We start from the raw sequence: 27,886 nt of genomic DNA, 5'->3' as shown, positions 1-27,886 counted from the left end.
GATCTCGGGGGCACTGAAGTCCATCACAAGGGCCTCAGCATCCCCTTGAGGGCTCTTTAGAAACATACTCCTGGCCCCACCCCAGCCCTGTGGAATCAGAATCCTCGATTAGGACCAGGAACCTGCATTTTTATCAGGCACCAAATTTTGGGAATAAAGAACGAGGGCTTTAGAGACCAGCTCTTTTACTTACTACTAGCTGTGTGAACTTGAGTAAATTGCCTAACCTCTCTGAGCCTCAGTTTCCTTATCTATAAAATGGGACAACAACAGGAGTCACCTCGGGGCTTGTTGTGAGGAATGGATGACATATATGCGAGAAGTGGCGGCCACACAGCAAGAACCCGGCCTGTGTATGGGAGCAGGGAAGGAGGGGGCCACGCACCATCAGCACTGCAAAGTAGGTCAGGTGGTTGCAGAGGCAGGACGTCTGCGTCTCTCTCCTGATGGTCTCACAGCCCACATTGCTCCAGCTCCCTGGGCTGCTCACTGAGGAGGGGCCAGCATGGGGCTCTGAGATCAAGCCCAGCACCCCAGCACCCCACTATACCCCACAAATGCACGACTGCATCACTCTTCTGAGCCTTTGCTCCCCTCAGCAGATCCCTAGCCTGACATCACTCCCTCTTCAAAGCCCACCTTCCTCCAGGAAGTCCCCCTTGATTAACTCCATCTCCCTCACTTTCCAGGACCCCCTGGTACCTGCCTCCAGGTACCTGCCCAGCTCAGAGGCCCCTCCACACTCACATGTCAGGTCTTCAACCCAGAATACACACTGTAGAGTCACATTCTTCTGTAGGGACAAGAAAGAAGGGGAGTGGGTCTCACGACAGTCTACTCCTTTCCAGCCAGGCTGAGGGAGTCAGTGCCAGGGCCCCACCCCTTTTGTACCTGACTGGCCGATGTCCTCAGCCAGTCAGTCATTTTGTTAAAGACAAGTGATTCAGAAGAGAGGGGGACAGGAGGACACGGACAACGGGGACCCCGTGTCCTTGGTTGCTCTGCTCACACTCACCGGCTGTGGCTGGTGCTGGAAGGTGAGCACCATGGGCTCCGAGAGGTTGGCTACTTTGGTATTCTGCACGACGATACCCAAGACCTTCTCCCCCAAGACCTGGCTGGAATTCTTGTCCTAGGTATATGGGGTGGGGGAAGAAGGTAGGGAGGGGGCTCAGGACTGAGAAGAAAAGCTCAGAAGTTCCCCAGACCTTGTAGACTGCTGTCTCTGCCCAGCACATTGCTCCCAGATTTTGAGTCTCCCTCTGGAAAAAAAATTCTTGCAAGGGTAGTCATTTACACCATAGTGAGAATAACACTCTCCCAGGTCTAAATCTCCCAGAGAGATCTGCACGTTGCTATCCGATTTCTGACTTTACAAGGACTCTTGGAGGAAGGGGCTGGGCTCCATGCCTACCCTTCCACCTCTCCGTCAGACAGAAGCTGCTTTCCCCCCAGGGGAGGGCCCGAGGACGACAGCACCATACCTGGAACAGGGCTTGGCTGCTGAAGTCTACCAGGAGGAGTCTCTTCTCAGCCTCCTGGCCTCTGGCCCTTGGTCTTCTGGAAGAGCTCACGGGGCAGCCAGCACCGAGTACTCCAGGATCTCACTCTGCTCCCTCTGCAGACCAGAGTCCCACTGGGGCTCAGCCAGAGGTGGACCTCCAGATCCCCCCCATATCCCCCCCAGCACATGCCTTCCTGGACGCCTGCCATCTCTAGGCCCCACCTCCTTCAGGAAGCCAGGCCTGACTCACAACAGCCCTTCTCACCCCTCCTTTCCCTGGCACCAGCGCTGGCTGGGGTGCCTTGGTGTTAGAGCCCAGGGCCCCAGGGGCAAATGGGCCTGGGAGAATCACATGGTATTCTGGTGTCTGGGCTTCAGACACTGACCCTGCCTATGGCTCCCTGGGTGCTGGGGGATAAGGAAGGCAGGGTGTGTAGCCCTCTGCCCCCAACTAGGCCACCAAGGGCAGGCTCACAAGAGGGCTGTAGGCACAGGCATTTTGGTGTGGTTGTCTGTCCAAAGGATGTGCCACAGGAGCCCCCTGTGCAGGGTCCAGGTCCCTCCCACCTCTGTCCCCACCACTGTATCAGGAAGGGTCCTCAGTTCCACCGGGTAGCCACTGACTGAGGTAGTCTTTGGGCCTGAGGCCTTCCTCATCAGCACACATCTGGCTCCCGGAGGCCAGGGGAGGGGAGTGCTCACGGCCTCCACATCTGCTTCCTGCCCTGGCCACTATCCTGACCCTGACCTCCCGCTGGGAGTGGATGTGCAGGTCCTGGAGGCTGGCTGTGGGCTGGAGCTTCCACACCGTGGCGTTTGACCAGATCTTCCTCAAAGGACACCGTGTCCCCTGTGAAGCTCACAGAGGTCAGCTTCGACTCCAGGCTCTGCAGCTGCCTGGCAGTGGGGAGAGAGGGTGGGTGACTGCTGGGTGTGAGGGGCGGATCCAGGCAGGGGCAAGTAGGCAGGGAGACAGAGGGAGAGGAGAGATTCAGGCAGATACACAGGAAAGAATATGGGGCAGACAGAATGACCTGCGGGGGTGGCAGGGAGTTAGCCAGAGCGTCAGAGCAAACAGGAAAGGAGGGGGGTGGGGACCTATCCTCGGACTCGGCCACCAGGTTGTGGGCCCAGTTCTGCCTGGACCGACCCACAACGTGCAACAGAGCAGCCCTACCCATCTCTGGGCCTCAGTCTGCTGAGCTGTAAAATGGGTCAATCCTTTTCACTTTATTGGTGGAGAGGAGGGCTTGGGTGTGGCTGACCTGGGCTGGTGGGTGTGACATTTGTTTTTAATGACTCAGGCAGGGGAGGGGCTTGGCCTCCAGGGCTGTATCTCAATTCCTCCCGGAGAAGATGGAAAGATGAGAACATTCCAGCCCCAGGGGAGGTTTCCATATAGCTGCCTGCTCCAGGTCCCTGCCCTGCCCTGCCCTACCCGGGTCTGGGGGATGCCTCCTCCTTCCCCCTCACACACGGGGACCCACACTTACTGGTCCGTGGGGGTGAACGGGGGTCTCCTTGAGCTCTTCCGGGGATGCTTCAGAAACTGGCTGAGCCGCTGGAGGTCCCTTTTCAGCTCACATGTGTCCACCGAGGCGCTGTGGGAGGTCTTCAGGGGAGGAGCTGGGGGAGAAGGATGGACAGACCCACCAAAGGCTGTTGAATGAGGTGCCCGGCCACACTCATTACACTCTCAGTTAATCCTCCTGTGATTCTGAAAGCTTCTATCCCCATTTTATGGAGCAGGAAACTGAGGCTCCAAGAGGTGCAGTGGACTCCCCCAAGTCACTCAGAGCTGCAGCCAGCCAGACGGGGCTCTGTCCTGTGCAGCCCCCAGCAACTCCAGCCCCAGCAGGGTGGGCTGGGACACACCTACCCAAGCATGCTTCTGACTACACACAGGGAGCTGGGAGGGCCAGTTCCCCAGGGCCAGCCAGGCCCCCTTCAGGAGGAGCTGGGGGGTGGGGGGCTTGTGTGGTGGCTCCAGGCCCTCCACCCGGGTACCGTGCACCCAAGGGCTGCAGACTCAGGCACCTCCAAGGCTCAGACGGGACTCAGATGAGGTAGGCAGATGGGAGGAAGGACATGTGGGGAGGGGGCATGCCCTATGCCAGCAAGGAAGGCAGGCTCTGTGCTCCCATCTGAATTTACAAGGCAGAAAGCCTGATTTTTAGATCATTTGAAAACCCTGGCTCATGTTTACTAAAAACTCTCTACAGACCAAATAAGGGCAGGCCAGATCTGCTCTTCAGGAAGTCAATTTGCAGCTACACCTGACCTTTGCCCTAAACCCTCCCCAGGCTGGGGCAGAATCCCAGCCTGGGGGCAGGGAGCCCCATCTACCGCCCTGGCCCCTGTCTGCTGCCCTGGGCAGCACCTGGGCCCACTGCTGCCACCCCCCAGCATTTCCAAGGGCCCAGAGCTGCTAACATATTCAACGCCCTTTGCCCCACCCCCACCCCCCCGGCAGCCCCGCCCCAAACTGGAGCTGCCTGAAAGGCCCCAGAATCAGGGAAATCCTAGACCCTGAGTAGAGCCTCCACCTCCTTTGGGCCACCCCCTCCTCCCTGCCCCCACTCAGCACTGAATAGAAGGCAAGCGGCCACACACACACCTGTCACGCCCCAGCCAGACACACAGTCTGCACACCTCAGTGTCAGCCTCCAGCCTCGCTGCGTCCTGACCTCTGACCTCTTGCTCTCCCCCGCACCCCTGCCTCCATCCCCTCATGCCAGTCAGCTGGCTGGGTTCAGATCCTGGCTCCCTCACTCACTAGCTGTGCAACTTTGTGCCTCAGTTTCTCCTCCGAGAAATGGGGGTAAACAACCCAGGTGATGCTGATGACGCGGAACTTTCCCTCCGCCTCCTGACCTCCAGTCCCGTCTCTCCATTCTCTCTGCTCCCATCCTGTTCACTCCTCGTCCTTTACCTGGCCTTCCCCGCAGCCGCTGGATGGCACTTCGCCCCTCCGCCCTCACCCCTAACTTCCCACAAACCTCCCCAAAGCACACCTTGGAGCACACTCTTCCACTCCTCGGACAACTTGCCTGGCTCCCCACTGCCTGCGGACAGAGCCCCTGCTCCGTGACCTGACATTCGGCCCCGTCTGCTTTAACCCCGCCGCGCGTTTTGCCTTCCCCGCCTCCAGGCCTTCGGCCAAGCTGTTCCTTCTGCCTGGAAGTCGCCTTACTGTGGAAGGAGAAGATGAAGCCGGCTGCACTGGGCAGACTGGTGTTCTGGGGGTTCCACCAGGAGCTGACAGAGGTGGCGAACAGTGGGGCCCCCTCGGCCAGGTTCTCCTGCTGCCGGAAGCACAGGAGGTCAGAGGCTTGGTTACTCAGCACGAAGTCGCTCTTGCCGTAGCGAAGATGCAATTTCCCAGCATGGCGGTTCCAGTAGAGGCAGAAGTGGTAGAGGCCCCTGGGATGAGGGAATGACCTAGGAGCCAGATGGGCTCCAGGGAAGGGCGCATGGACTGTGAGGGCCTCCTCAGTGTTCTTGATGGAGATGTGCAGCTCAGATGTCCGCTTATAATGGAGGCTGCTGTTCTGCGTCTGGTTCCGCTGGCCACAGAAGCGGAAGTCTTCCCGGGGGCCCCTGCCACGGGCACCTGAGGAAGCAGAGACTGCAGATGGGACTCTGGGCCCGGGGGCAGCCTCCAGGCCCAGAAAACAGGAGCCCAGTGCCTAGGACCCACACACATTCCAAGGACCTATACCTCAAAGGGTCTCCAAAAATGTGAGTCTACCCTATTCAAAGATTATTGGCTTCAAAATATGAAAAGAACAAACTCAAAATCAATAATAATTTCAAAGACAAAATAATATTTTAAATAGCAATAAAACATTTAATGAGGCCATGCCTGCCACAGACAGTTGTGCAGGCTGTGCACTGCACAAGTATGCACTGGCTGCAGAGGTGAGTAGGGCCAAAACCCAGTCCACGTTCCTTTCTCCAAGGTACCATCATCCACTTGCTAAGCTGTGTCCTCAGGCCTTTGCCTGCCCAAAGGGGTTAGTGGATGTGCTGGCAGCTGACCTAGACATCCTTAACATAAGGATGGCATTTTAACGTTAAGTCTTAGGGTACCTCCAGGAAAGCCTACCTGGAACCAGGAGCAGACCCAGCAGGAACAGCACTGTCTGCAGCAGCACTTGGGCAGCCATCTTCCCCCCCAAAGTCACCCTGAGAAGTCACCGCCTGAAAGAGGACAGGAGTGTTGGCTTGAGGGCCTGACCCACAGGGTGGCTGTGCCAGCCCTGAAGAGGGAGAAGCCAGGGTAGCGTGGATGTGGGATATGAGGTGGGGAGGCAAGTGTGGAAATAGTCCGTGGACCTCCCCAGAGCTGCCAGGAGCTGAGCATCAAGAGGCAGTGGCTAAAAGAAGACACACAAATGGCCAACAGGCACATGAAAAGATGCTCCACAGCGCTAATTATTAGAGAAATGCAGATCAAAACTACAGTGAGGTATCAACACACAGGTAGAATGGCCATCATTCAAAAGTCTACAAATCACAAATGCTGGAGAGGGTGTGGAGAAGAGGGAACCCTCCTACACTGTGGGTGGGAATGTAAATTGGTGCAGCCACTATGGAGAACAGTATGGAGGTTCCTCAGAAAACTAAAACTAGAGTTGCCATATGATCCAGCAACCCCACTCCTGGGCATATACCCAGACAAAACTATAATTCAAAAAGATGCATGCACCCCTATGTTCATAGCACCACTATTCACAACAGCCAAGATGTGAAAACAACCTACACGTCCATCGACAGAAGAACGGATAAAGAAGATGTGGTACATATATACAACGGAATACTACTCAGCCATAAAAAAATGAAATAATGCCATTTGCAGCAACACAGATGGACCTAGAAATTATCATGCTAAGTGAAGTAAGTCAGACAGAGAAAGACAAATACCATATGCTACCACTTATATGTAAAATCTAAAATATGACACAAATGAACATATCTATGAAGCAGAAACAGACACACACACATAGAGAACAGACTTGTGGTTGCCAAGGGAGGGGTGGGGGGGGGTGGGGAAGGGATAGATTGTGAGTTTGGGATTAGTACATATAAACTATTACATATAGGATGGATAAACAACAAGATCCTACTTTATAGCACAGGGAACTATATTCAGTAACCTGTGATAAACCATAATGGAAAAGAACATGAAGAAGAATATATATGTATAACTGAGTCACTTTGCTGTACAGCAGAAATCAATACATTGCAAATCAACTGTTCGTCAATAAAATAAAATTAAAATACAAAAATTAAAAAAAATTAAAAAGAGGCAGTGGCTGAGTTCAAGTCCCAGCTCCACCTCTTGCTCGCTGCATGACCCTGTCAAAGGGTCATGGAAAACAGGACGAATAATAGTACCTCCCTCCAGATCCAGCAGTGATGGGGTAATCAGGCTAGAAGTGGTGGGGGGAGAGGTTCCCCAGCACCAGCAGGAACCACCCCAACCACGCTGCCCCCTCCAGGCCTGAAGACACAGGAAAAAGGGAGCTTGCAGGGCTCTCCTCCTGGAACCTCACCATCATCATCCCTAAGACTCAGCTCAGAGGTCACCTCCTTCAGGAAGCCTTCCTCAACTCCCTCGACAGTCAGTCCTGGTCTCCTTTGGCTCTCTATGTCTGTGTGTCTGTTTCTGTTTCACAGGGTCCCATTAGCCAACTCTGGGAGGTGCAGGATGGTACATCCCTCCTCCTGGTGCTAGCCAGGGAGCTGCTGATCCATCTCTGTGCACAGGGCCTAGTGTGCACGGAGGTCGCTGGGCAGGTGGACAGTGAGACAAATGGAGTGAAGGATCAGTGCAGCCACAGCGCCCTCTACAGCCAGGGGATAGAGGAGACAGGCACTTCCTGTTATGGCCACCAGGGGGAGCCAGTTCCCAGAGCAGCTGGAAAGGCAGGGGGACGTCCCAGTCTGGCCCGGAGACATAGTGTGGCCCAAGTCGGGGGAGATCCAGTTCCCCTCAGCCCCATCCTCTTGTAGAATGCCCCCACCCCCAGCCTCTATTAGCTGAGTACCTACTACCTGCCAGCCTGTGCTGACCCACACCCCTCACCTCTATACCTGTATTAATCTTCATTCCAACCCTGTGAAGTCAGCCCTACCATTGGCCCATTTCACAGACAGGGAACCTGAGATCCAAGGAATTAAATGACTTGCCCAAGATTGTTCCAGACACCAAGGGCTTTCCCTGCCTGGTCAGGACTGTAGTGCCTGGCAGGGAACCTGCGTGCCTGGTACTTATAGAGAGATGCTGGGTGGCTTGGCCCTCCCCACTGCCAGCTGGCCTTATGACTGAGCTGGGTGCTGGCAGTCACGAACAGCCATCCTCATCCTGTGAGGCACTACATATGGCTGTGGTGACAGATGCCACAGCCAGACAAAAGGAAGCCTGGCAACCATGGGGCATGAGAGGAGTTTGACTTTGGGAGGAAACCAAGGAGGGCTTCCAGGAAGAAGTGGCTTTTGGATGGAATATTTAAGGGCAGCATTAAACGGAGGGGTGGTCCATGCAGGAGTTCACTGTCTCCTTCCTGGGCTGGGCCTTCCTTGAGCAAAGCTGGCCCCCTCAAGCTAGAGCCCGTCTCCAGTGTCCCACCATGTGTAATGGAACCCCAATTTCTAGGGCCTGGTCAGTCTAATCATTGGTCAGTTGGCTTCATCATCCTACCCTGGTGACATCACAAGACCCCTGAGAGGAAGGATGTGAAAGTGTTTGGGGGAATGGCCGCTGTTTCCTACATTGTGATATTTAAGGTTTCACTCTGCGTCCTCTCTGAGCATTTTGGCTCCTTTTGGGTTTTTTTTTTTTGGTTTTTGGTGTTTTTGTTTTTAGGGAGAAGGAAGGATTTATTACTTGCTGCAAGTAAGGAGAACACTGGGGATCTTTCCAAAGCAGTGTCTCCCATTTTGGCTCCTTTTGAAACTGCCACTCCAGACCAGTGAAAGGAAATCCAGCATCCAGGGACAGAAACATGTCTCTCCTGGACCCTTTCTCTTTCCTTCTTTTTTCTGCCGGTTGCTGTCGCTGTCTACATCTGATCCCCAATCCAAATGACACCTCCTCCAGGAAGCCCCCCCCGACCCCTGCTTTGACCCCTGCTTTATATTTCTGAACTCAGAGCTCACAATCACTTTGCAAATTTGGTCCCAATTTTCCATCTATGGCATTTGGATTCAAGGCCCAGAGAGGGCCAGTGATTTCCTGACATCATACAGAAAACAAGGATGGAGCTGGCCAGAATCCATGTATCTCTCCGGCCCACTGACCTTCAAAGTGAGCTACCACTATCGGTATACAGGGCCCAGGACAGGGCAGAATCATCTGCTTTCATCAATCCTCCTGGATTGATTCCTTTGAGAGCAAAAAGGTGGAAACAGAGAGTGAGCTCCCCATCACTGGAGGGATACAAGTGCGGCTACACCACTGTGAACTACCATGATTCCAACAGACAGGGATCAATGGCATGACCTGACATTCCTGGCTCATCCCCACTCTACCTTGGCGACTTGAATAGCCACTCCAAGGTGAACAACTCTAGTCCTATGGACATTCTTGGGATTTGAGGGGAGGGACTGCCTGGCTTCCTTTAACCCACCCTTAGGAGACTCTGGAGGCAGACCCTCTGGGTTCAAATCCCAGTCCCCCTACTCAATAGCTGTGTATCCTTGGGCTAGTTACTCACCCTCTCTGGGCCTCACTCTCATCACCTGTAGATAGGAATAAAAACTGAGACTACTGCAAGGGTCGTTGTGAGAATTAAATGAATTGATACCTGTAGAGGACTTAGAGCAGGGCCATGCACACGGCAGGCACCATAGGTGTCAGCTAGATATCTCTGTATCCTTCCTGACCAGCTCATGCGTGCCCCTCAATCAACCCCTGGGCCTGTCACAGGTTCCTACTCCTACACCTTCCCTCCCACCCTCCATGTAATCCCCTCGGGGCCCCCACAGCCAGCTCAACTTCCAAAGCACCTTGATGGGAAATTCTTAGAGCATGAATTTCCTTTCCGGGAAGACTGAAACCCCACCCAGAAAACTTCCCTCCTCACAGCCTGGAACTGAGCCTGTCCCCAGAAGCCTCTAAAGGACAGGAGAGCTGAACTGGGGCACCATCTACGTTATCATGAAATCCTCAGAGCCACCCTGTAAGGCTGGTCCTACTGTTTTGCCATTTTACAGATCAGGAAACTGAGACTAGGGAAGGGCCATCTGTTCCGAGATCTCCACCAGTGCAGCCAAGACACAGACCTCAGCCTCACCCTAGAGAACTCCTTGCAGCGCTGGCACTGTCAGTTTCTAGAGATGCATGCCCCCCTGGCTTTGGGAGACCCCCAAAGAAAAGGAGAGAAAAATGGTGGGGCCGGGGTCAGCCAAGACCACAGGCAGTGCAGACAACTCCAGCCTGGGAGAGAGGATTTGGGGGGCCGAGCCCCCTAGGGATGCCCCCATCCCCCAGCTCCCCTTCTGGAGCAGCTGCCCTTGACCTCAGGCCTTCCGTAAACACAGAGAACAAAACAGTCTGGCCCAGCTTGACACAATGGGGGCCACCATCACAGAGTCCCCAAGGATCCAGGCAGAGCGGAGGGGACCAGGGCTCCTTTAAGCCAAGACTCCCCGGCTGCCCATCCCCAGGGCTGGCTGGGCCCGGGAGGAAGGGCCCCGGGCTGCGGCTGCGCAGGCCCAGCCCTGCCCATCCTCGTGGTGGGGGAGAGGGAAACGGGCAGGGGACCCGTGGCTCACTTTCTCCCGCCGGGGCCTGAGTCACTTCCTCTGCCATCCACGTAGAGCCACGAGTCACCGCTGGCCCAGTCCAGGCTCCTGGAAAACCCATTTCCTCGGAGGATGGAGGTGGAAGTTGAGTGGACAGGACCTGGGCAGCTCTGCGGTTAACCCTTCCTGGGAAGGCACCTCCCCAGGAAGATGACCTGGATCTGGGCCCCCGTACCTTTCCTTCTCCTGCCCATAACATACACTGTGGACCACAAACTTATGCACCCCCCGGCCAACCTGTCTCTTTGTCTGGAATGCCTTTCCTAACTCCATGACCCAACTCATCTTTTGAAACTCAGTGAAGACACACCCTCCCCATGAAGCTTTGCCTAAGTGCCCATCTGCCATCAGAACTAACTTCTGTGTTCTTGGAGGGGCTCAGGGAAAGGGGCCAACCATGACCTACACTCAACCCTATGTGCCCCCCTTTGCCATGAGGAGCTAATATCAGAGGTACCCAAACCCACCCACGGGTCAGAACCACCCGAGGAAGTTCACTAAAATGCAGATTCACAGGCCCCTGCACCCGGAGGAGCAGATGCTACAGGTCTGGGGTGGGGCTCGGGAGTCTGGCTTTAACAGGTGTCCTGTTGATTGACACTCCGCGGGCTTAGAGCCACCGGCTTACAAGGCTGGGATAACACCAGTAGTCCTGTTTAACAGAGGCAGAGGCAGGTAGGGCCCAGCCCCAAATCACTCAGATGGTAAAAGATTGGCCCTGGACGGGGTCCGGGGCAGCTTGCTTCCCCGCAGTACCTCTTCTCAACCTCACTGGTGGTGAGGATGAATCCCTGGCTGGTTCACCCAGCATTTAGCAGGGTGCCAGGAACCTGGAAGGAGCCTCCCAAAGCACAGCTGGGCGCAGGAGGGCATGGGTGGGGGAAGGAGCCCCTGCCTGAGTGGATCTTCAGGTGTGAGCCTGGTCTTGCCCTCCTCGGGGGAGGCGGGGGAAGGGACAGTACAGAGAGGACCCAGCTCAGCTGTCCAGCTCCAGCCCCCATCCTCAACTGCTCTCCAGTGGGGGGAGGGGAAGAGGGGGTAAAACGGAGCTGCCAGCTATGCCCCTCCCCTGAGCCGTGGGCAAAGGGCCTTAGGAAAGAAGGATTTGGCCAAGAGAGGGGTTGGCGAGCGTGAAGTCCTTGAGGGTAGAAGCACACACATGAGTGTGGATGTAGGTGTGCATGCACGTGTGCATGTGTGCACCACACGTGTGCGAGAGTGAGGAGGAACATTAGAAGAGAGCGGAGGCTCTACCGCAGGTGTTTCCTCCACAGGAGTGGTGTCGGGGGTGGAGAGGACCCTCCACCAACCGTTTCCAAACTCTTTTGTAAATGTCAATCTAACTTAGAAACACCACGTACCCAACAAACAAATGAGGTGCCCCCATCAGACCCGGTGGGACCCCGGACCACGCCTCACTCCCAGCCCGGCCACCAGCCTCTCAGCAGTGCCCGTGGCTCCTGGCAGCACAGCTGGCACACATGGAGCCCATCTCTCCTCCCTCTCGTCCTGCTCTGCAAGCCGGGTGACTGAGGCCCCAGCTAGGTGACCACACAGAACTCCCCACAGGAAGGGTTTCTGGCCTGGCTGGGGAAAACAGAGTGACCTCAGGTTTCAGGAATTTTTCTACAATAAAAGAGAATAAAAATTAAGCTAGCTGCCTGCCCGCAGGGGCTGGCGGATGCCAAGGCCTGGCCTGCTCACTGCCCGGATGGGTCCCACATTCTCGTGCACCAGACCCACTGGAGGGCTGCCCCGCCCGCGCAGGGCCCACCACCCCACACCTTCTGGTCCAGCCAAGTCCCTGGGCCATGGCTCCCTCTGCGTGCCCAGACGGGCCCTGGACTTGCGGGGAGACCGGGGAAGGGGAGGAACGGGGCACCTGCCCAGGTGAAAGGACGCTGGGTTCTCCTGGAAAGCCAGCTATCCAGAGCCACCCACCTGGTGGCCTGCTTTATCTGGAACTGGAGTGTTTGCTTACAAGGCCTCAGAGAGGCCAACCGACAGTCACCAGAGATGAGCCTGGGCTTGAGTGTTCCCACCTCCAAAGCTCTGCACACACCAGTCCTCCTCCCTGGGATGCCAGCCTTGTGACACGTCTGTGAAGGTCCCCACACCCTGGGCCTCAGGCCTCCACATCCTCACCCGACTGCCCCCCACACTCCAGCCACACAGTGCCTGGCAGAACAGCAGATGGCGAGTGGGAATAAACAGAGGTCTGTCTGGCACAGTGAAAAGGGCCCTGGAGTCCAAGAAGAGTGAGGGGGATGACAGTTCCCGTTCAGCAAGCGCTCACTTTGCGCCCGGCACCGTGCAAAGCACTTTTCCCAAATGATCGTTCAATCCTCACCTTACCTCTGTGAAACAAATGCTATTATTGCCCCCACGTTAAAGACAAGGAAACGAAAGTCCAAAGAGGCTAACTGATATCCAAGATCACAGAGCAAGTAGCCAAGCCAGGATTCAAACTCCAGTCTACCAGATCTCAAAGCCCGTGCTTTTAGCCACTGTGGTCTCCAGAGTCCCTTCCTTCCCTTCTCTGGGGCTATCTCCCTGATTTTACCAAGAGGTAACTTTGCTAAGCACTTCCTAAGAAGCTCTAGTTCCCAAGTTAGAGAAATACTGCAGGCACTACTTGGTCTTGTGAATTAACACATCAAAGGTTCTGATAAGTCCTGCAGAAAGAAAATCTACAGAGCTTGGTCAGGCTTAGTTTCCCAGCCCAATGTGGTGGTGCATCCTCTTCTGCAGGACACCTGTTACCAACATGAAAAAAAGAGCTCTCAGAAATCTTGACACCACATAGAAAAGAAGCCTGTCAACATCCACCCCCCAGCCTCCAGCCCCCTCCCCTCCCCTCCCCTCCCCTCCCCTCCGAGCTGTTCCAGAGGCCATTAACTAGCAGGAGACAGGCTGCAGGAGCCATTTAGGCTGTGATGTGCCCGAGGGCAACTCATCACCATCTTTGACACTTCCAGGTGAGAGGTCCTGGGGGAGCCTGGGTTATATTCGGCCCCATCCCACCTCCCTTTGGCCGGCAGCACCAGCTCTTGGGGAAAGGGGCACCACCATCCCTGTTTCCAGATTGGCTATTCCATTAAAGCCAGCCACAGTCACCTCAAGCAGCTGAGACACTTAGAATGTTGGGACTGAAAGGGAGGGAGGGAGGGAGAGAGAGAAAAAGAAAGAGAGAAAGAGGTGATGAGAATGCAAGAGCTTCTAGGAGCTGAGAATCAAAGCCTTTCAGAATCTGAGTGTGGATGGAAAAAACCTAGAACCTCAGGGAGGAGGAGGGATTAGGAAGGGTCCCAGGTCTGGCCCAGTCTGGAGTGGGGCTCAGGCAGCAGGACTTCTCACGAGCTGTCCCGGGACAGTGGCGCCGGCCCTGCCCAGCTCCACGCCCCTGGGGCAGCCTGCAGCCCACAGCCAAGTCTCCCCACAGCCCTCCCCAAGAGGAGCAGCTGAGGCTGGACCCCAGGACCCTCACCAGTCAGCACCTGCTCAAGGAATGCAGACTCCCAGAGCAGGGGGAGCATAGGGTCCAGGACCAGCTAACTGGCCCTGAGAACTTTGGAGCAGCCTGTCCCCTCCCTGGGCCTCAGCTTCTTCCTCCTTCGAGGAGGTGACTATGATCCCTGTCCCCTGTCTGTCTTCTCCATAGCCCAGGGTCTCAGGATGCTTCCAGGGAAGGGCAGGGCTTACCTCCCAGCTGCCAGCAAAGGGAAAAGAAGATGCTGGCCATCTCCTCTCCTGGCCAGCCTGTCTTCCCTCTCAAACCACAGACGGACCTCAGCTGTATGGCTGCAGTTCCCCTTCAGCATCTATATTCCCGAACTGCCCAAGGCCAGGCTTACAAGGTCAGCCCAGTCACCTCCCTGCTCATTTTGAGGGGGGCTGCAGTTCGACTCCCCCGGGCCTGGCAGAATGCCCGCCTTTGGAGCACAGGACCCTCAGCGTTCTCAAGGTCAGCAGCCAGCGCTCCCTTTTTTATCTTCTCTTCTGGGTCCCAGATCCCTGGCTGAGGGGTGGACAGGACACACAGCCAGGCGTCCTCCCCCATGAGTGCAGTGGGCCTGGGCGAGGCTGAGGTTCCAGCTCCCTCCGGGAAAGGTCGGCAGAGGCACAGACCAGGATCCCATCCCAGCTCTCTGAGCACACATGGCTGCCTCACCGGGTCCTCCACTGCTGTTTGCACATGCCCACAGACAGGGCACTCACCACCTCCAGCCACAAAGCTAACATTTTTTTTTCTTTTTTTAATTAATTTTTATTGGAGTATAATATAAAATTTGTTAGGGATGTCTAACAGAAAAAGTGGAAATATAGTGTTTTATATTGCCCTCTAACAGAATTACCAAATGTCGCAGACCCAAGATGCCATCACTAATAGATCTTGGTCACAAAGCTAGCATTAATGAAGCTCTCTGAAAATGTAAGACTTGATTCTAAGCTCTCTACACAAGCGAACACATTTAATCCTCCCCCAAATCTTATGAGACAAGTACCATTATGCCCATTTAACAAATAAGGCCCTAGAAGATCAAGTTACCTGCCGGAGATCACACAGCTCGTGGTGCAGCCTCAGAGCCTGACTCCAGAACCCATGCTCTTGATTTTGCAGCATTTCCCCTTGACATTAACTGACTGTTAGAAAGGGCTTCTCTTTAAAATTCGTAGTAAAAGATGCTTCCAAAAATGTGTTTCCTCGAGATTAGATGAACACTTTCCTCTGAGGACCCTGGACCTGGAGCTCTGTCAGGACCCTATCCCAGCCCCACTCCTACACTCTCAGCCATCTGCAGGCCCTGGACCTCCCCTTCCAGCATCCTCAGAGGCTTGTCTTTGACGATGGGGGTACAGCCCGGAAACGGAATTTTAGCTGGAGTGTGGCAGAGGGAAGGGGTGTGGGGTGTGAGGCCCTTACCTCCAACCACTTCCTGGTGGTTATGATCTGCTGTCTGCTTCACTGACCAGGTCCCCTCAGAGTAGCATCTCTGACTCTCCCAGGGTCCCTAGTGTCACCCCAGCCCCAACCCCACCTTACCCATCTGCTAAGTTCTCAGTGTTGGGAAGAAGGGAGAGGGGGAAGGGGGATGGAGGGGAAATGGAGGGGAGAGGAGGAGGGAGAAGATGATGATACAGTGGAAGAGAGATGGAGGGGGAGGGGGGTGAACAAGGGAAAGGGGAGAGAGGATAAGAAGTGGGGATTTGGTGAGGAGAGGGGAGCAGGAGCACGAATGAGAGCAATGGCGCGGGAGGAGGGGAAGAATCATACCTGGATTCCTCCTTCGTGTCATCAAGTGGATTATAAATACATAAAGAGCGTGAATGAGTGGGCCAAGGGCTCGCCTTGTTTGCAGGATGCAGCCTGCTGGTGATGGGTCAGTTTCTCCCCACTTCAAGAGGCCAGAGGGGCACTTTGAAGCTGAGCCTCCCCAGCCTCGGTCCCCGCCCCCCTCACCGGAGCCTCAAACAAAGCAGGCAGCCTGGGAAGACGGGCTGCAAGTCCCAGCCGCCAACCCGGGAAAAGGGGCGCAGGTGACAGCAGCCCCTGGCAACCGTTGCCCTGGCAACCGTTGGCAGCTGCAGGGACTACGTCACTGCCCAGCTCCAACCCAGCACAGCGCAGGCCCTGACTTGTCCTGTGCCCAAGTCCCCTTACTTGGATGCTGGCCAGGTAGGGAGCTGGCAGGAAGAAGGGCAGAGTTTAGGACACCAGATTATGGGGTACGTTGGGGGACACCTGCCTATGTTTGTCAATATTGACTTAAAAACCAAATCTTTTTAGAACACTGGTGGGGGCTACCCCTGTGATGAAAAATGCCTACTATCAGCTACATTTGCCCCTGAAGGCTGCCAGCTTGTGGCCTTGGCCTTGACCCACACTAGACACCCGTCTAATCTCCACCACTGGCTGCCATGAGCACAGAATGTGCACAATACTTCCCTGGAAGCATCTTAGGGGAGTACCTCCTCCAGGAAGCCTTCCCAGATTGCCACAATCCACCAGGAATCTTCTTTCTGAGTTAGCCCTGGGGCTGGGGGTTCCCCCTGGCTTTCCTCCAGAGTTCCCTGGGGGCCAAGAGTGGGTCCTTTCTGTACCCCAGAGTGAGTACCAGTCTGGGGAGGGAGGAGAACAGAGGCAAAGCTTCTGAAACCCTGCCTATGTGCCAGGCACTACACTGAGCATTCTGGAGATCCATTCCTACCACCCTGCGAGGTTAGCCCTGTTGAACCCATCTTACAGATGCGGAGAGAGAGGCTCAGGAACATGATGTGACTTGCTCAAGACCACCCAGCTGGTAAGAGCGGTGTATGGAATTCAACCCATGATCTCCTCTGAGACACAAAGACATCAAGACCCAGTATCCATCTGATGCTTGACTAATCCCACCCCCCATTTAGTGCACATCCAAACTTTATTTGATCACCTCCAGTGACAGAGAGCTCACCTGATCTGAAGAGGACACATCCCTTTGATCTCTAAAAAGTCTTTCATAGCCACTGAGTCAAAGGGAAAAGGACATCAAAGCCATGGGGTGGCCCCATGAGAACCCAGGGCCCAGAAGAGAACCAGGGCCGTCGGGCGCCCCCACTGAGGCCTTCAGCTCCAGACCAGCAGCAGATCAGGAGGTAGAGTGGGGCTGCTCAGGGGCCCAGGGTCTTCAGAGCACTTCCCCAGAAAAAGCAGGAATCCCCTTGGCAATCATACTCCAAGGGGCTCTGGGATGCTTTCTGGCCGAGGCCATGGGAAAAGCAGCAGGGGCTGGGGTCCTTGGGATGGTGTGCCCGTGCACCAACATCACCTCCTCCCCCACCGATGGACCAGAGCCAGGAGGCGGCTATTGTCTCGTTGCCGGCCCAGAGCTGTGTCCTATTCAGGCACTATTTTTGGCCCCCAGAGGAAGAGGAAAAGAAAGCAAAGAAAGGAGTTCCTGTTCTCAGTGGAACCTTTGCCTGGAAAGGATTGCAGGGCCTGCTGGGCCAGAGAAGGCAATCACTGTTGGATCAAAAGATCCTACACTTAAAAGGAGCTGGCAGGGGGCTGTGGTTCAGTGAAGCCAGAGGGAGGGCACAGATAGGGCACCCCTGGCCTTGTACACACACTTGGCGCTCACTAACTGCAGTGACACGCAGAGAAACAGAGGCACAGGATCCCCGGTTCCACCCATAGTCACTAAGCACTTGTAATGACAATAATTTTTAAAACCTACAATAACGCAGGGCTGCCCAGAACCAAGTCTCTGCCAGAGAGATTGACTATCCTCATCTAACACCCACAACGCTCCTGACCAGCGTGGAGGTTGGGGACAAAATGATAAGCCTCATAAATCAGATAACTGACGCTCACGGAGCAGCACGACTGCCAAAAAAACAAGCTAGCGACCCCCCTCCACTCCCTCCACCTTACGCCACCCTACGTCTTCCTTGCTTTCACCAACTCCAGCACACGAGCCTTCTTTCTATTCTCAGACACACCTCAGGGCCTTTGCACATGCTTTCCCTTCAACATAGAACATTCTTTCGGGGTTCTTTCCCTGATTGGTTCCTTCTCGGGTCTTAATTCAAATGTCCCCTCTCCTAAGCTTTCCATGTCAACCCAACCAAAATTATCCTCCCCGTTCATCACTCTCTTCCATGTCACCGTATCTTATAAACTTTATAGCACTTCACACTGTCTGAAATGACCCTACAATGTGCTTCTTATCCATTTCTCCATGTTTGCTCTGTCTCATCCATCTTGCTCATCACTCATATCTCCAGTACCTAGTACCACAGTGCCTGGTCCACGGTAGATGCTCAATGACAGCTAGTTAATAAATGAATGAGTGAATGAGACAGAGCTGGGACTCTGACTAGGCCAGGCCGGCTCCAAGCCCCTTCCCAATCGGAGCCAGTTCCTGATGCTCAGGGCAGGGAGATTCCAGCACTGAGCTGTCCCCACTCCCCAGCCTCTGATGGGATTAGGGGCATAGACACCTTTGCCAGGTGCTTGGCCAGAGAGGAGCTCCCAAGACTGTGCACAGCCTAAGAGCCAGGACAGGACCCGAAACTTCACGTCCAATACAGAGCCACCTGGTAAAGGCTCTTAAGAAGTCCTGCAGTGCAGAAGCCTGGGCGCACAAGGCTTTCCTAAACCAATGGGACCACAGACATACTTTTGCAGGTGCTGGATTATTTGAGGTCTGAGATCCCATCTGAATCTGTGATCAAAATTTGAGTTTTCTCTCTACATGAAGGCAAAGTGACCACCACCACGCCCCTCAACCACCTGCCCCTGGGGCCCAGGGCTAGAGGAGGCATAGGCATGGGATTTCCTGATGAAGGTGGGTCACATTCCCACTGCTGCGAATGCCAAAGCTTCTGTCTGGACTCCCCGTGGGCTCCCTAAGGTGGAGCAAGGAGGGGAAATGGCACGTGCCTGTGGCCAGGGAGGATCCTGGGGTCTAGGCACCTGGGGGCAGGTGTATCCCAAGAACCAGCCTGCAGAGATTCATGAGGGAGCTGGGGCCGTGACGGGAACCACACGGGAGCACGAACCACACGATGTGCACCTGGCCTCCTGCAATGCACACAGCCACTCTGAGAGCGGTGGGCATTATTAAGCCCATTTTACAACTGGGAAAACTGAGGCTCAGAGAGAAGCCACTCTCCCAGCTGGCTTCTCCCGGGTGGGGTCACACAGCTGATAAAACTGGACCCACATCCAGCTCTGTGTACTCCTTTGCCTATGCTGCCCCCATTGTCTCGCATGGCACCCCATCTGCAGGACATGGAGAGGAGGTGACAACCTCTCTAGGGATATGGCACGAGGCCCAAGAGGATGTGCCATGGGTCCAAGGCATCGCAGCCCAGGAGCCAGACCCTCATCCCTAGGCTCATGGGGTCTGCAAGCATCCCCAACCTACCTGGACAACAGTTACTACAGCTCCCAACTCTGGTTCCCCAAACCCAGGTTGGGGGAGCAGAGGCCAGACTCCTGGGTGTGCTGACACCCGGTGCAGGGTTTCCTTGAGGAGACACTGGCTGTCCTTTCCAGTACAAATGGAGATGTGTGCTGCACCAGGGCCCGGCCCAGGTATTGGGACCTGCACATTCTTGGCTGCCAGCCAAGGAGACGGAGAATAGACTCTGCCCATCTGGTCTGGGGTGTGTGCATAGCCCCGTGAGAGTGCACCAGGTATGGTCATGGACAAAGGATAAGTACAGCTTTGAGGAAATCGCACAAGGATTCCTTCCGGCTCTGCCCACTGCCCACAGCTCTCACCAGGCAATGCCACATGCAGGTGTGTGGGAGAGGCAAGTGCCACAACGAGGTCAGGCACGCATCTACCAGGAGCAGGCCTATTGGATGAGGGAGAGCGAGGGGCAGCATCGGCTCCCTGATAATTTGGGAGGTGAGCATCCCCCTTCCCAACTCCTCCATCACACCCTCCTGCCTCACGCCTTCTGCTCTAACCACCGGCCTTTCAGGGCACTGGAGCGGGACTGGCTCCTGGACAGAGAGGCCCCCACCCCCAGGCCATCTTCCTCTAATGCAGAGGCCTGTTCCCTGGTGCCTGGAAGCCCTGCCAGCTCCTCCAGGGCTCAGCTTTTATCTCGGCCTGCCTGGAACGGCCAAGTGCACCACAAACCGCCTGAGCCTGAGCCGGCGCCAGCCCAACTCCCACCACCCTGGCCTCCCCACCAAAGCACAAGTCAGGCTGCAGGTGGGGGTGGGCAGAGTCCTGCTGATGCCCAGGTGGCTCCAGCTCCCTTAGGGCGGGGAGGCAGGAAGAAGTGCCCCCAAGTTATTACACGTTATCTCTGGGCCTCAGTGCACCCATTTGCCCAAGGGGGAGATCATAATAGTAAAGGCTAACATATGGGCCATGTGCTGTTGTAAACACTTTACTGCATTAACACCTTGATGCTCAAAACAGCCCCCTGAAGTAGACACTATGTTATCCACTTTTTCCAGATGAGGAAAATGAGGCAGACGCCCAAGTTCACACAACCCGAGAGGAACAAAATTCTCCCCAGATAAGCAGCCTTGCTATCTCTGTGGGTCCTGTCGCCCCAGAAAAGCATGGGCTTAGGAGCGGCAGAGATGGGGTTCAAGACAAGGGCACATGTCCGCGGGCCCCCAGCACAGACTCTGGCCTGGCTGAGGAGCCCCCTCCCCACTGAGGGGGGCAGGAGAGCACAGTGAAGAGAGCCCAGACTCTGGAGATAAGAGGTCACTTCTGGGTAAGCCTCCTGTGCCTCAGTGTCCTCATCTCTAAAATGGGCACATCAGGAGCTTGTGCCTGGCAGGAATAAATGTGTGTGCAGGGGCTTCCCGGGCGGTCCAGTGGTTACAACTCCGTGCTTCCAATGCAGGGGGCCTGGGTTCGATACCTGGTCAGGGAACCAAGGTCCCACAGGTCACATGGCATGGCCAAAAAACAAAACAAAACAAAACAAAAAAACAAAAACATGTGTGCAAAGTGCTGAGCCCAGGGTCCGGCAGAGTCCGAGGGCAGGGAGGGTCCAGGACTGTTCTAGCCCAGCCAAGCCACCAGGGAACCAGGGAGAGCTGCGGGCTTGAGGGGCCTGCAGGGGGTGTCTCAACCCACTGGTGCCAGTGCAGGCACCAGGCAGGGATCAGAAAATGTATGTTCCAAGCTCTCCCCTTCAGCAGCCCTGTCCTGACCTCCAAATCTGCAGGGTTCCCCATGGGTCTCAAGGAACTCCTGATGGGACGTGAGGACCAGACTGGTGGAGGGCAAGCCTGGGAGGCTGGGGCCAAGCCAGGACCCCACCCCACCCCGTTTGAGAGGTCCCTCTGTGCCAGCCCCGCCCTGCCCCCACTTGCCATCTGCCTGGTCCCCGGGGTCCTGGTCCCCCCAGCTGCTGCGTTTGCTCATGTGATGCCCCATCTGCTATGAGTCAGAAGGAAGATCCACAGGGCCACCCCGGGTCGGGTTGGGGTGCTGAGACTGCTCTGGTTCTGGGTGGGCTGGCAGCACTGAGATTTGGGCTGTGTTGCCACCTTTCCCCCACCACTCTCACCAGCCCTGCCCCTGACTCTTCACTGCATCCCTGAAAGGGGCGCCGTTCCCACCACCCATCACCCACACGCAGCTCTTGCGGAGGATGAAGTGACTTGGGGCCCGGCTCAGCGAGAGCACCGTCCGTGTGGCCCCCTTCATGGCTGTCCCTGCCCTGCCCCTCCCAAATCTGTCATGCCGGGCCCCGCTGGGAAGGCCACCCTGACTACACACAGACCCGGCCACAGCCCCGCCGCCTCCTTTACCTGCCCTTCTCCTGGGCTGGGCGACCACCGCCCCTCTCTATCCCCACAGCCATGAAGCTGCCCTCCAAGTAGAAGCCTCGGGCCTGGGGCAACCAGGTCAGCCCTGCATCACAACCCTGCCCTCCTTACCCAGCTGGGGTGGCACCCTGGGCACCCAGACCCCACCTGGCACCCACCTGGCCTGGCTGCAGTACCACCCAAGTCTTCCCGCCATCCCGCCCCGACAGCAGATCGGGACCTGCCAGCCTGGCACTCCAGGTCCCCAAAATGACGCATGCCAGGTCTCCAGTGCCATCGCCTGCCCCACTCCCCACAGTTCTCATCATTCCCAAACCTTTTCCCATGCAGCTTCCTCTGCCAGGAATGCCGCCCCCCTCTTCCCTCCAACCCCCATACGTGTACATCAAACCCTCCTCCCCCTCCCCACCAGCACCCAAGGCCAGACTCTGTGCCCTCTGCAGAGCCTCCGGGTCCTCCCAGGTCTGGAGGTTCTCTCCTCCTCCACCAGCAAGCTTATCTCACTCGCCAGCCTCAGATCCTGCCTTGTTTGTTTGCGTCCCTGGCAAGATGAGGGTGTCCCAGCCAGGCTGACCAGGTCCTGCCCAGTGGCCCAGGGCACCAAAGCCAGCACAACAGTGCAGCCTGCCTAGCACAGCCTCCACCTCCCACACCACACTTGGAGAGGCGTCCTTCACGACCCTGACATTCTCGGAGCCAAGACCGGGACCACAGCAGGCAGGGCAGCTATTAACCCACCCCACATGCCCACTTAGCAGCTGGGCAAACTGAGGCCCAGAGACAGAGGCAAGGCAAGGCGGCCACGGTGATGCTGTGACCAAGGTGGGGCTGCATCTCAGGTCCCTAGAGTCCCTGAAGTAAAGGGACTCAGATCTGGTGGCAAGATCTAGTCCTGCCCTGGATATTGGCAGGGAAGACCTCACGGGACCCCTGGCCTGGGCTCTGGGGAACCAACTTAGCTGGTGGCTCTCACTGACCCGAGACGCTTCTCCCCGCTTCTCCCCACTCAGCCTCCAATCGAGAGGAATCAACCCTCTGCCCTCAGGGTATCTGCAGCAAGGGGGCAGGGACTTGGCTCTGGACCACCCACACCTCATTTGTCTCATTCGCTGCTGTGTCCCCCTCCCTAGAACAGTACCAGGCACACAGTAGGTGCTCAATAATTGTTTATATGAATAACTTCTGGGACTTCCCTGGTAGCACAGTGGTTAAGAACCCGCCTGCCAATGCAGGGGACATGGGTTCAATCCCTGGTCTGGGAAGATCCCACATGCCGTGGAGCAACTAAGCCTGCGAGCCACAACTACTGAGCCCACGTGCCACAACTACTGAAGCCCGCGCACCTAGAGCCTGTGCTCCGCAACAAGAGAAGCCACCGCCACGAGAAGCCCGCGCACCGCAACGAAGAGTAGCTCCCGCTCGCCGCAACTACAGAAAGCCCGCGCACAGCAACGAAGACCCAACGCAGCCGAAAATAAATAAATAAAATAAATTTATTTAAAAAAAAACAAAACTTCTTTGGCCCTCTAGAGCCACAAAGGCTATTCCTCCCCACCCCACCTAGCCCAGGCCAGAGCTGCTCCAGGCAGGATGGGAGTGGGGCAGGTGAGAGGGTCCTGCCTTAACTCACGCCGCACCCCCCAACTGCCTCAGTAGAATGAACACCAGCCCCTTCCCATGGGGCCATGGGAGACCCCAACGCGTTACCACAGGAAGGAGGCTGGCTGGGGAGGCGGGGAGGAGAGGAACCAGCAGTTCCCAGGTGGGGAAACCCTATCAGCACCGGGCAGACGGGGGCCTGGGGTCTGGCGGTTGGCAAGCAGGGAGCGCTCCAGCCCTCAGCAGCTGCTTCCCCATCTACTGCTGCTGGTTTCCTGGACGTTCTCTCTCATCCCAGGTGCCCCATGTTCAGACCCCACTGCCAGGACCATCTCCTCCTAAAGGCGGCCCAGGCCATGAAGAGCCAGACTGCCCCTGTTTCACTGGGGGGCCCCAGATGCAGCATCTGGGCAGCTGAGGCAAGGCTGCCCTCACGTGCCCATGCTCAGCCCCCGGCAGCATCCTTTCCTCCCCGAGGCGGGAGGCTGGCTCTCCATCCCCAGACTTGTTCTGTGACCTTAGGTAAGCCCCCTGTCCTCTCACAAGCTTGGTTCTCCCGTCTGTACAGTGGGGGCAGGAGAGCACAGTATCTCACCACCCACAGAGCAGACCCAGCTTGCAGCGCCCAGGGACTCTATCACTTTGAGCCTCAGTTTCCCCAGCTAACAAATGGCTAGTGGCTCTGAGAGGTTCCATCCTCTCAGGCCCGTCCCCTTCCCAGGCGTCTCCCCGTCCATCCACCCCCAACTCTAGAGACCCCGCACAGCACTGCTCTCGTGGGCTAGCTCCCACCCAGATACCAAGACTTCGGCGCCCCGGTCCACTGCCACCCCACCCTCTGCGGCACACACTCCCACCCCTCCTCCCTCCTGCCGTCATGCCCTTGATCGGGTACCTGGGTAGAAGGTCCTGCGCGGGCCGGGCAGCTGAACCGCCTTTCAAGATCCCCCTCCAAGGCTTAACCTGCCAGCTGTGGTCCCGTTTCTGAGAGAGCTGGTGAGTGTAGAGGCTCCCAGCCCCTCTCCTGAGGCAGGGCAAGGCAGGCAGCCAGTGTGGAGCCCGGAGACACGCCGGCTTGTGTTTTTGGGTCGGGGGACACCCCCCTCCTGCCCCAGCTGGGCTCCTCCCTCCTCCCAGCTCTGCTGGGGATGACGGGACCATACGTGAGTCACAGATTTCTCAGAGGGAGGCTGGGAGGGGGCAGGGCTGAGAGAGCCGAGGCGGGGACACTGGGGGATGCCCATGACTCAGCTCTGGGCAAGGGGGCACTTCAGGCTCACCCGCCCCCGATCTAGGCAGACAGGTGCCAGGCTTCATGGACGGATGCTAGTCGGAGATAAGTCTTCCTCCTCGCCCTCCATCTGTTACTTCCCCAGGGCTGTTCTCCACAGAGTTCCCGCCGAGAGGCCAGGGTTGCTATGACAACAGGCCACCCCGATGCTGCCCCCCCCACCCCAACCCCGCACCCAGGCCTGGCAACAACGGCCCTGAAAGAAAGCCCAGCCTCCTCGGCAGCAGGCAGGAGCCGGCGCTACCAGCAGGGCGGAAGGCACGCTGGGGAAGCGGGGTGTCAAGCAGCCTGGCATGCAGCCAGCCAGGCCACACACAACTGGCCACCTGACCTCGACTCCTCCCTGAGCCTCCGTTAGTCCCCCTGGCAAGGGGAGCCACCTCAGCGCTCCCCCAAGCACTCACAGTTTCAACATTCCAAGACTCAAGATCTGGATTCTGAGACCCCAGGGGCTTCTGGAAATGGCCACCCAGTCCATCTGCTGGGCCAAAGGGGAAACTGAGGCCCAGGTGAGGAACCATTCCTGGTGGTTCCAAAAGCTCAAAGAGAGAAATCTGGAAATGGGCCGACGCCCCCATTCCCCTTCTGGTCACTGGCCTCTGTCAGCATTTCCCTCCCACTGCTAAGGTTCATGGCCACCCTGGGAGTCAGGAAGCTTCAGATGGCCCAGGGCACCCCCCACCCCTCCACGGAGCGGGGATCCCCGTCTTCCCTCATCGCTCCAACGTGAACAGATGATTCCCAAGTCACAGGTGCTGGAAGGATTTCACAACCTAACGAGGACAAGCGATGACAGCAACAATAACAAGAGTAATAATCGTAATGATTACATTCACTGACCATTTACTACATTCCAGACCCTTCCCTGGCGCTGTCGCCACGGTGCCACAGGAAAACGTGTTGCTCAGACCAGCGCCTGACACTTGATGAGCCCTCAGTCAATATTCATGGTGAATGTGGTGATGCAGAAGAGATATGAAGCCCAGAGAAGGGAGTTAACTCGCCCAAGATGACACAGCTGGGAAGTGGCAGAGATGGGGTGGGAGCCCAGGTGGTCCAGCTCCACAGCCCGCTGTCCTAAGCACTCATGAATTTAGCCTCCCCAGGGGGACCACGAAACAAGGGAGCAGAAAAAGGATGGGGTGCAAAGGATCCGGGAAAGGATGGGGATTCCCTTACATGCATGTCTTTGGGCAAGTCACCACCCCTAAGGTTCAGTTTCCCCAAGGTCTGTCCTTCAGGGCTGGGCCGGCTGTTCACTGGGGCAGCCTCAGCTGTTCCCCGGGGTCCAGGCCAGCCAGACAGCAGTCACCCACCCATTCACACACACACACACATGCCACAGAGGGTGCTGGCCTGCAGGGCACAGATGGAGGGTCAGTGGCGCCACTTTGCGGTTGGCATGGGCTTGCTGAGCTGGATGTCCAAGCAAGGGATGGAGAAGCCTGGAGCCAGCTGCCACTCTGGCCACCCTGGCCACCCAGGAAAGGCCTGTGCGGTGGGCCGGCCGGGGCAGGAGTTGCTTGTCAAGCTCTGCCTGCCCTCTCACCATCAGGCTGCTCAGAGACCTGCTGTGTGCTGGGCACTGTGCTAGGCTCCAGGGGGTGGAGACAACGCTGGTTCACATGGTGGTGACACCAGACAGTCAGTTATCAGCACCGTAGAGCCCCAGAGGGCTCTGAGAGTCAGAGGAGAGAAACCAAATAAGTTATTATTAATTACAACACTAACTCTTATTAGCCTCGATACGTCTATGGGACTGATAACAGGGGCTGTGTCCATAGGGTTCACTGTGTAAGACCTCTGCTCTCTGTGGATCCTTCTCACTGTATCCTCCCAACCCTGTAGGCTGGTCCCACTGGTATGTCAGAGACACAGCTGGTCTGTGGCTGGACCTCCAGACCTGTGGGCTCTAACCAAGCACCTACCAGGTGCCAGGCCCCTGCCAGGTTCATCACATTCGTCATCTCTGCCTCTCAAGACAGCTGCTATCCTGCTCCACAGAAGAGGAAGGAGGCACAGAGAGGGCGAGGACCTTGCCCTCACCTTTCAGGGTCAGAGCCAGGGTTTGAACCAGGCTCATCGGCCCTTGAGCCCCAGGTGGGTCTTGAAGAAGCGGTTTCAGTGAACAGAGACCAGCAGGAAGGGCATTCTGCGTAGAGGGAACGGCATCAACAGAAGGGGAGAGGTGGGACATGGGAGACATCCTTGGAAGGAAGCAGGATCTAATTAGGGGGCTAAGGGCAGATGGCAGATTCTGAAAGCATGGAGTTTGCCTTTGATGGTATTTCGTCAAAGAATGGTCCACAGACCTACGGCATGACCAGAGAAGTTGTTAGAAATCCAGCATCTCAGGTGTGTCCCAGACCTGGTGAATCAGAATATGTATCTGAACAAGATCCCAGGTGGTTCCAGCATTTGTTTTTTGTTTTTTGCCACATCGCGTGGCATGTGGGATCTTAGTTCCCCAACCAGGGACTGAACCAGTGTCCCCTGCAGTGGAAGCATGGACCACTGGACTGCCAGGGAAGTCCCCCAGCATTTGTTAAAGCAGGAGAAACTTTGGTCTACTCTAGGGGCTGTACCAGCAATGATAGGATGGGATGTGGAGGGGAGGCCAGGGCCCAGCGGGGGCACTGGAGAAGACGGAGGTGGGTGGGAGGCTAGGGGGGAGACTTTGGTCCAAGAAACCAGAAGCAGGGCTAGGACCTCTTCTCACATGTGAGAGGGGACAAGATGTCAGAAACTGCCCTCAAGTATGTGGGGGGATGGGACGGGGTACAGATCTGGAAGACAGGCACAGTGGAATGGGGGTACCCTTGCAACATATTGGGGAACCCTCCAAAAGGCAACTGGAAACACATCGCTAGGACTCAAGGGTGAAGGGCTGGGGTCCCCCAAGCCCAGGGAAGGTCCTAGACATTACTGGCTGGTGACGGTGACCAGAGATGGGGTGGAGAGTGCAGAAAGTTGCAGAAAGGTCTTCATTTGAAGGGATGGAGGAGAGTGGGTAATGCTACCACCTGGAGGTTGGTTCAGACTCTGGGCTCAGGCCAACGGGCTTCTGCTCCTGGCTCTGCCAGCCGGGGTGACTCAGGCAGCATCTCTCTAGCCATCCGCTGTCTCACTGTCAAGTGGGGATAATAACAGCACCACCAATAGTAAAAATGAGGCCACATACGTAAAGCTCATGGCCTAGCCCTGGCACAAATGCGTGCTCTGATGTATTGTGAGGGCTTTGCTGTTCAGAGCAGCCTGAGAAGGAGACAGAGAGGGGGCTGCCAGGGAGGTGGGAGGGCGTGTGTTCCCCAGGACAGAAGGGAGGATGGGACATCCGTGGTGGCCACTGTGACAGAGGCTTGGGCAAGTGGGAGGACACAGCAGG

The 27,886-nt window shown here is 56.4% G+C and overlaps 1 protein-coding gene across 1 annotated transcript in view; it reads right to left on the bottom strand.

Moving 5' to 3' along the window:
- Positions 1-24,348, bottom strand: part of ADGRG1 (adhesion G protein-coupled receptor G1) — a 32,448-nt gene extending 8,100 nt beyond the window's left edge. The window contains 12 exon segments of the mRNA XM_032611988.1: positions 386-489; positions 748-793; positions 1,016-1,132; positions 1,485-1,547; positions 1,549-1,581; positions 1,583-1,618; positions 2,253-2,321; positions 2,323-2,401; positions 2,998-3,130; positions 4,698-5,117; positions 5,613-5,707; positions 24,106-24,348. Of these exon segments, the coding sequence (XP_032467879.1) occupies positions 386-489; positions 748-793; positions 1,016-1,132; positions 1,485-1,547; positions 1,549-1,581; positions 1,583-1,618; positions 2,253-2,321; positions 2,323-2,401; positions 2,998-3,130; positions 4,698-5,117; positions 5,613-5,673 (1,161 nt within the window). The 5' untranslated portion in view covers positions 5,674-5,707; positions 24,106-24,348.
- Between the last annotated feature and the right edge of the window lie 3,538 nt (positions 24,349-27,886).

The sequence above is a fragment of the Phocoena sinus genome, chromosome 19 (genome assembly GCF_008692025.1).
Source record: "Phocoena sinus isolate mPhoSin1 chromosome 19, mPhoSin1.pri, whole genome shotgun sequence".
NCBI lineage: Eukaryota > Metazoa > Chordata > Mammalia > Artiodactyla > Phocoenidae > Phocoena > Phocoena sinus.
Note: the sequence above shows the minus strand (reverse complement) of the source record. Positions and strands in the feature narration are given on the sequence as shown.